This window comes from Ruditapes philippinarum, unplaced genomic scaffold (assembly GCF_026571515.1).
Source record: "Ruditapes philippinarum isolate M1 unplaced genomic scaffold, ASM2657151v2 ctg4802_1_1_1_1, whole genome shotgun sequence".
In the NCBI taxonomy this organism is placed as follows: Eukaryota; Metazoa; Mollusca; class Bivalvia; order Venerida; family Veneridae; genus Ruditapes; species Ruditapes philippinarum.
In genome coordinates, this window is record NW_026865279.1 from 54,747 (window position 1) to 64,865 (window position 10,119).

The window sequence follows — 10,119 nt, forward strand, 5'->3', positions numbered from 1 at the left end:
CATGTTATCTATTTAATGAATTGAGTCATTTCTCTTATTATTCGTTGTCCCATTATTAGATATGGCTTCGCCAAACTTGGTGCTTTTACGATGATCCTCTGTGGTTGATTGTATCGAGCTCTGTGTTCCGTAGACATTGCTTTCCCTGTTGATCTTTGATTTCATATTTAAACATAAAAAGATTTCATTTTACAGTTGATTGCTACATTCACGGATCCTTTTTCGCAATTATTAATTTTAATTGTGTGACTCTTAGATATAAAGGAGGACTTACTGATATAGATAAAAATAGAATTTGATTTTAGCAGCAAATAAAAACTTACATTTTTTACAATTTCTGATTGTTCAATTATAAATAGAAAATAGCAGTCACAATGTTTGCGCTGGAAATAATTGTTAAGATTATTTAAAAAGGATAATATTTTTGTGGTCACTTAAGTTGTTTCAGCAAACATTTAGATAAGGATAGCTGAATAGTTTAATCTAAGCTTTTAAAGTATTTGTCATAGTTTACATTTAATATTCCCTTTGACAAAAAACTTCATTATATGATTGTAATATACGTGTAACAGTCAAACATAACAGTCAAACATAAAATTATTACATGCATCTTGATTGTATACATACGATTGTTACATACACATTCATACACATACACATACGCATAAATATTAGTGTTATATATGAACAATTGTTGCATATATATGTTTGCTTCATACACAGTTTTCTGTACACATATGCTTTTACACACAAATTTTGCTACATAAATATTTTGTAACATACATACGATCGTAAATGCCTATAACTGCTACATACATATGATTTTGACGAACATATTATTGTAATATACGTACAGTTTTACATATATATGATTGTGACACACGTCATTCTTACAAAATATAATTGGGACAATATCATGACTGTGGATACTCATCATATCTTACATATATTAGATTATGACAAACATATTGTTTTACTTAAAAACGGTGTTCATATTCATATGACTGTTACATTCATACTTTGGTTCAATTCAAATGGTTACTACAAACGTATAACTATGACATACATAATTATGTACAATCATTAATACATACATAAACCTGCTATATAGACATGGTTCTTACGTAAATATTAGAGCTGCATTAATATGATTGTGACATACATATGATAGTGGCAAACCTATGCTTTTCTCGGTTGGAAACTGGTTAATTTACTTCCATTTTTAATTAAGAAACCACAATATGGCATTTATTTTCTACAATGAAGAACCTTCTTTCAACGTTTTAAGCAGGACTTATCTTTACATACAGGTAAATATGATATTGAAAGAAACTATTACATTATGTAATATATTGGGGTATAAATCTTCTATTTTTTTGAGCGTAGGATACCTAAAAATATTTCCATTCAAGTTACGGTGTAAATAGATGAAAGCTAAAAAGCGGTAAATTCAAAATGTAAAAGATAAAACAACATATAATATAATGAAATTCTTAATTTCCACTACTACGTCTATGTATAGAATAGAGGGTATGTACATGTGTATATAAACACGTGGTCGTCTATATATAGAATACAGGTCATAAACATGTACCTAACTCGGTTAAGGTCATTGTAACTACCCAGACGAGGACGAGCGAATAAGGGAGCTACAGGGCATACTATACTACTCATAAGATTGTTACATACATTCATTTTTACACATATAATATTATAATTGTTATTTTAGTATTATTTTTACATACATACAATAGTTACATACATTAGATTGTTAATTACATACAACTGTTACACTAACATGATCATACATAAGATTGTTACATACATTTAATTTTTACATATATAATATTATAATTGTTACATATAAGTATTATTATTTATTTACATACAATTATTACATACATATGATAATTACAGACATAAAATTGTTACATATATTTGATTGTTGTATACATACAATTTTACATATTATTGTTACATACATATATCTGGTTGATTCAAAGCATATACGATGCCACTTTTCCCCATCAACAGTAGAAAATGGTCTTTTGCTAAACGCTTGGTTGGCAGACCGAACAGACCTTAAACAATAAAATATTTTGATGTACTTATCGTTAACGTTAAATGTTTTAAAATCTTCTAGCTGCCAATTAACGGGATATAATGTCAGTTTCATAACTTCCTAATTTATTTTTTTATTTATTTATTTTATTTATTTTTTTTTTTTTTTTTTTTTTTTTTTTATTTTGTTTATTCTGTCTGAAACTGTTTCATATATTAACTTGTTTTCATTCTACTTACTATCTGTAAAGCTTTACACATATAATAACATCCCATGAACCCGGCATGTATCAACTTATTTGTTTATTTTATACCTGTAAATTATACTTTATGGTACTCTGAATTTGACTAAAAATGCTTAGATAAGAATATAAGACAATGATACGTCAGGTGTTAAATTCCCGTATAAATCGCCAGCAACATATATAACTCATTTATTGTATCTCACGTAAACATTTTACTATAAAGCCTTATGTGCCGTCCGATCTATTATCCTGGAAATAAATATCAATCGTTCAATATTTTTGCGATATTCCCCAGCGCAAGTAAATCTATATAGACTTAAGGAAACGTAATATTCTACTTCTAGTAGACCCAAACAGCCGCCCTGCACACATATTAGTTCAGTATAATAAAAAATAACACATCTATCAGGGTAATAGTGCATATTAGCAACCCTTGAACTGATACAACACCCTCGGCTCCGCCTGGGGTGTCATTTCAATTCTCGGGTTGCTAATAGACACAATTACCGTAAGAGAAATGTTACTTTTATAAAAATAATGGGGAAAATTGTTCGATTTGTTTTTGGTGTACTCGCTGCCGACATAATTTTGATATACGAGGTCGGAGAGATAATTTTGGACTCATATCTAAGAGTTTGACATTTTGCTGGCATATCGTATTAAATTTTTATATAATCTGCTGCCGATTTTCGTATTTGACTTTTCTATTTTGCATCTTAAAGTCGCTAAGTCAATACAGGAAAGAAATAATAAGAGGAAAAAGCTGTTTCATTTAAATTATCGTATATATATCTTTATTTTTAATAATGATTTTAATATCATTTTTCAACAATCTAAACTTACTCATCAGACTGGACTGTTCTTTTGTATAAAAAATGTTGTCACAAGCTCTCTACACGCCGACATATTCAAATTGTCTGAATACGCTCTTGAAGCTTTCTTCGGCGAGTTAATCTATGAAAAACAAATTAAGCTTGTTCCAGAATTCTATTTTTTTTCAGTTTTTCTTTTTATTTGTTCTAATCAATTAAACTATACTCATGTAAATAGTTATACATATCATCATCATCATTATCATCATCTGCAGTAATCGCCTCACTCTCCATAGAGCATAGTCGCGAGAGTGATATCATTAAATGATTATATCATACTGAAATATTCAAAAAAAAATTTATATTAAGATATAAACACGGGCAAATCCTATTTATTGTTTACATTTTAATTAAGCTTTTGATAACTGGTTGTCTGTTTTATTTATAAACTATAGTATGTATATTGCGAAAATAACGTAGGACGAAACTTTGACCGTATCCGATTTATGTACGGGTGGAGGTACGGATTTTAGATATAACCACTTGTTTACGGAAGTAGATATGTTAAGAATTTCCCATATTTGTTTTTTATCTGTTACGTTGTTTAAAATCTTCTCAAGAACGAAATGAAATATTAATGTGTTGTTATTTATATTGATTATTGCTTTATGTTATGGATATATTTATTGAATTATCATAATGTAAATTTTACATGTAAGTAAATGTTCTACTTTCTCTTTCAAATTTTCTCATGACACATCTTGGTATGAAAAGTTATCATATATATTCATTCAATTTTACTTCTTATGGGTTAAATTATACTAGTACATAATTTTCTAACCTTATTGTTGAATTAGAAATGAAATACGAGGTGAAAAATTAACAAGTAGATCTACAAGTGTATTGAGTAATATATTCAATCGAAAACAAGTGAAAGTTTAATTGTAACATAATTAAATGGTTTTGTTCTTAAGATCTAAAAGTTGATTATTCACATATGAAATATTAAAATGTACATTTTGTATATATACTTAATATTATATAGATACAAATTTACTTAATATTATATAGAAACAAATATACTTAATATTTATTATTATATAGATACACATACATGTATATACTGGTATATCAAAAGATGATAAAAGATTAGTCACATAAGTGAAATGAAAAAGAAAATCTATACGCAGGTCAATTTTGCAATTCCATGGCGTGTTCAATATAGCTACAATATAAAAAAGTGGTCTATTAAACTCATTTAGATCTGTTGTTTCTTGTCGCATGTTCACGAGTGGATTATTATACCCCCGCACAACTCAGATTGTCCGTCTGGCCGTCCGGCGTCCGTCGGTTTTTTCTTGTCCGCCCAATAACTTAAGATTCCTTTGACCCACAGTCTTCATATTTGGCATGGAGGTTAGTCGTGATTAGTAGATGACCCCTATTGATTTTGAGGTCACCAGGTCAAAGGTCAAGGTCACAGGGGCCTTGACTTCAAAAAGCTTGTCCGCCCAATAACTTAAGATTCCTTTGACCCACAGTCTTCATATTTGGCATGGAGGTAAGTCATGATAATTAGATGACCCCTATTGATTTTGAGGTCACCAGGTCAAAGGTCAAGGTCACAGGGGCCTTGACTTCAAAAAGCTTGTCCGCCCAATAACTTTAGATTCCTTTGACCCACAGTCTTCATATTTGGCATGGAGGTTAGTCATGATAAGTAGATGACCCCTATTGATTTTGAGTCACTAGGTGAAAGGTCAAATTCACAGGGGCCTTGACTTCAAAAAGCTTGTCCGCCCAAAAACTTAAGATTCCTTTGACCCACAGTCTTCATATTTGGCATGGCGGTTAGTCATGACTAGTAGATGACCCCTATCGATTTTGAGGTCACCAGGTCAAAAGGTCAAGGTCGCAGGGGCCTTGACTTCAAAAAGCTTGTCCGCCCAATAACTTAAGATTCCTTTGACCCACAGTCTTCATATTTGGCATGGAGGTTAGTCATGATAAGTAGATGACCCCTATCGATTTTGAGGTCACCAGGTCAAAGGTCAAGGTCACAGGGGCCTTGACATCAAAAAGCTTGTCCGCCAATAACTTAAGATTCCTTTGACCCACAGTCTTCATATTTGGCATGGTGGTTAGTCATGATAAGTAGATGACCCCTTTCGATTTTGAGGTCACTTGGTCAAAGGTCAAGGTCACAGGGGCCTTGAAATCAAAAAGCTTTTCCGCCCAATAACTTAAGATTCCTATGACCCACAGTCTTCATATTTGGCATGAAGGTTAGTCGTGATTAGTAGATGACCCCTATCGATTTTGAGGTCACCAGGCCAAAGGTCAAGGCCACAGGGGCCTTGACTTCAAAAAGCTTGTCCGCCCAATAACTTAAGATTCCTTCGACCCACAGTCTTCATATTTGGCATGGAGGTTAGTCGTGATTAGTAGATGACCCCTATTGATTTTGAGGTCACCAGGTCAAAGGTCAAGGTCACAGGGGCCTTGACTTCAAAAAGTTTGTCCGCCAAATAACTTAAGGTTCCTATGACCCCCAATCTTCATATTTGGCATGGAGGTTAGTCATGATTAGTAAATGATCGTATTGATTTTGAGGTCACTGGGTCAAAGGTCAAGGTCACAGGGACCTTGTCAAAATAAAGCTTTTCCCCTCAGAATGCCTGTCCAGAGTGTATTGATTTTGACATTTTCACATTTGAAGCATGTAGAATACATAACTTATTAATGCACTGGCTTAGTCACCTCAGATTTGGCAGGGAGGTTGTCCTTGAGTTCTAAATGGCCACTGTTGACAAAGTGGTATGCGGGGGTATTCACGCCATGTTAGTGGCAGTTCTAGTTAATTTTGATTTCAACCTGTTCTTGACATCTTGATTAATAGTGATAGATATTTATGTGTGACAGAAGTATTCATTTTTATGTATGAATTAATCATATATTTAAAAAAAACAGTGTGTAAAAAATGAGTAAAAGGCCTATATCAACTTATCATTTTATTTTAATTTGAACAACATATGAATATAATTTATGATTGAAATACGATGAATAATTTGCAACATTTGATATGATGCTGCAGATATTTTCAAACCATCACAATACTTTCCGCACGATAAGTTTTATATAATGATAGCAAAAAAACTTTTAGATAATGTGGTAAGCGCATTCCTTTTTTTTAAATAAACGTTTTGCAAACTTAACTTAATTCACCAATGAAAAATACCCTAAAATTACATTAGCTTACCTCACACCCTTACAATTCAATGGTCAATATATAAATATTCTAATCAAACTTAAAACGAAGTGGCAGTTTGTCATATTTTAAACACTTGTAATTTGTATTCATCAATGAATTATTAATTGTGGATATACTGATATGATGCGATACACGTTGTTTATATTTAAACCAATGGGGTACCTTTATTTTCTGATGAATTTAAACCATGTAACCATTTTTACATTTAATTCAATATTTACAGTTTCATGGAATCTTTGTTTGTGAGTGATTAAGATGTGGTTGTTTAAACTATTTTTATTTTATATGTTTAGACAATAGATTGTGATTCAAGAAAGCAAATAATCGTTATGGAGATTCAATCTTCAGTCATACAATTTTTATTTTATATTGTTACCAGTTTTTGTGTCGCCTCTACGGAGTAGTGGCGACATATAGGGATCACTTCTCCGTCGTCTGTCTGTCCGTCTGTCCGTCTGTCTGTCCGTCTGTCCGTCCGTCCGTCACAAAACTTGTCCGGACTACTCCTCATAAACTACTGGTGCAATTTCATCCAAACTTTACAGGAATGATCAGTACCAAGTCTAGTTGTGCATATTGTCAGGATTTTCCGGTTCAATGATTTTTGTCAGAGTTATGGCCCTTTAATAATTTTTAATTTTAAAGTTTGTCCGGACTACTTCTCTTATACCACTTATGCAATTTCAATGAAACTTTACAGGATTGATTTGTAGCTCAAGTCCTTGCGCATATTGCACGGGTTTTCCGGTTGAATGATTTTTGGTCGAGTTATGGCCCTTTGATAAAAAGGTTTCTTTTTCTGTGTGTTGCCAGATACACAAAAGCTTGTCCGGACTACTCCTCATAAACTACTGGTGCAATTTCATCCAAACTTTACACGAATGATCAGTACCAAGTCTAGTTGTGCATATTGTCAGCATTTTCCGGTTCAATGATTTTTGTTTGAGTTATGGCCCTTTAAAAAATTTTTATTTTTAAAGTTTGTCCAGACTACTTCTCTTATACCACTTATGCAATTTCAATGAAACTTTACAGGATTGATCTGTAGCTCAAGTCCTTGCGCATATTGCACGGGTTTTCCGGTTGAATGATTTTTGGCCGAGTTATGGCCCTTTGATAAAAAGGTGTTTTTTTCTGTGTGTTGCCAGATACACAAAAGCTTGTCCGGACTACTCCTCATAAACTACTGGTGCAATTTTATCCAAACTTTACAGGAATGATCAGTACAAAGTGGTTAGTCTAGTTGTGCACTGTCCGTCTGTCTGTCCGTCTGTCTTAAAATTAGTCTCAACATGAAATTGGCCATCATGAGGCGACACATGTGATTACTGATCGCTCTTGTCTTATGATATACGGTATATTTAATAAAAGAATATCTCTTTTATTTGTGATTAAAATACTATTAAACGTCATTAAGTATGGAAAACTTGTTATGTTGAAACTGAATGATATTACTCACTTAAAGCATTCATTATTTATAAGAAGTAATATTAGTATGTAGAATGACACTGAGATCAGTTTTATTAAAGATGTTTAACATGTTTCAGATCATGACTAGTTACATAACTTTCGCCAGTAGCAAGTAACATCATCTGCCGTGACCATAGTAACATCCGACTTACTTGCAAAGGATTTGACAGTAGTACAATAAACATCTATGTCAAAATAAATCACATAAATACATTGGGACAATAAATTGCACATAAAACTTTGGGTGGGATTTAGCAGTAGGTTAAGACCAACAAAGTTCATTTGATGGTTTTTGTTTCTCCCAATTAGAATTTCACACCAACACATCATGGGATGGCAGATATAGAACAGACACACTTCCTTAGGGCTTTTTTATTACTAGTAGAAGGTGGTACATTTATTGCAAAGGCAATATTAATTCGAGAACAAAACAAATCTGGACGGGATTTAGAATCACTGCTAAGCGACTTCAGTACAAAACTGAGGCATGAGTTTCACGGAAAACAGTACCAAAAACTATTCCCAGATAACGGTGTACCGGATATAAACACTTGGGACTTACAACTGTTGATTGGGGTAATATCCATTATCTTTCGGGGAACGATTTCAAAAACTGAAAAAAGGGATTTATTTGTCTTAAAACAACTGCGAAATGAGGTGTTTATGCACTGTGCAAATGTTTCATTGGATGAAGACGAGTATGAAGACGTTATCGAGCAGCTTGAAGATGTTTTGAATGAATTGGCCTCTACTTTCGATAATTACACAAAGGATGTCTGTTTTACGCATATAAAGAAGTTTAAATGTGGGTCATTAGATGGTAAGCATATATTTCAAATATTTAAATTTTAAATTAGTGATAGTGACCAAATTGTCACTTAACGCGTTATTAGTTATTATTTTTCTACTTTTAAGAAATGTAATAAAATGTAATCAAGATCTTTTTATAAGTACTGAGCGCTCTTACAACATAACTACGAGTATTTGAAACATTATGTGAATCTGGTGAAAAAAATACCCAATCACACATCAAGTCTTCAAAAATTGTGCAATATACCTATATAAAACAATTTTCAAATTTTACTAAAGGATAATTCATTATTGTAAAACATACAACTTTTTGAATTGCAACCTAGACAATGGCTCCCCATTCATATTGTTTTCTAATAAAACTTGACCTTAGAACGTATACATTTATTCTATTTAACAGCCGTTAGGCCATCAATTGCCACTATAAATGGGTTGAGCCAAACAGGACAGCAAACATTCAAAGGTAGGTTGAAGTATTTCATCGTTATTACATTTATTTATTCTATTTCATTTTTAACATTTCGAAATCCTATCTATGACATGTTAAATGAATTCCATACAAATAATGTAATTTCTAGAAAATTTAGAGTATAAAGAGAAACAGAAACGCTTAAGAACGCATTAACGACAAAATTTAAGATGTTGCGGGCTAGGTTTGGCTTTAAAGTTGTGCGTTGTTTTGTCAAATACTGTTTGTTGAAGTAAAAAAATGCTATAATAAATATGGAATCAATAAGCGTATGAATGAATGTTTTATTTCATACATTGAGATTAATTGTTAAAATCGTTCTTGTATTGTAGTTGGAGTGAGAACAGTGTTAGCAGTAGATGGTCCGTCTGACGATTGGAAAGATATTGGCGAGAAAATCCTTGTAACTGTTCTAAATAATGTTATTACGGGTAGTGAAGACGAAGACTTCCCGAATGTTAAGAACAAAGTTATCAAGTTGCTCGAATTCTTATCAGCAAACGCGGACATAGTCTTGAAAGGGTGTATGCAAGCATGCATCTTGCTTGAATTTGAATGTGGTTCCTATGAAGATATGCTACATTTACTGAACCTATTCGAGAGCTGGAAGTATAGATATTATCTAAACAAGATTGCAAATTCCCTAACGAAAGAACTTGAGCTCAATTGCTTATTAACACTTTCAACCAGAGTTGCCACTGAAAGTTTGCAGACTATTTTGATCCATTACATAAGTAAGTAAATTCATGTTTATAAGAAGTAAATATGCAATATTTGAAAGGAATAATGAAAAGTTGTTTGTATTGAAAATGTAAAGTGGCTTTTCAGTGATTCTACTGATTATATTGCTTAGTGATACACGTAACTGTGTCTTTTTTGTGACATCAACAGATATATATATATATATATATCAACAGAAAACGATTGACTTGATTTGATTTCATAAACAGCATATATAAAAAGTTTACTATTATGTTTATT

General features: G+C 32.2%; 1 protein-coding gene across 1 annotated transcript; it reads left to right on the forward strand.

Annotated features, from left to right (window-relative positions):
* Positions 1–3,663: 3,663 nt before the first annotated feature.
* LOC132728512 (uncharacterized) lies at positions 3,664–9,872 on the forward strand (the record flags this gene model as incomplete). Its single annotated transcript, XM_060714152.1, has 4 exons — positions 3,664–3,832; positions 8,169–8,679; positions 9,070–9,132; positions 9,471–9,872. Coding segments are annotated over exons 2-4 (952 nt in total), but the record flags the coding sequence as incomplete, so codon positions are not given.
* Between the last annotated feature and the right edge of the window lie 247 nt (positions 9,873–10,119).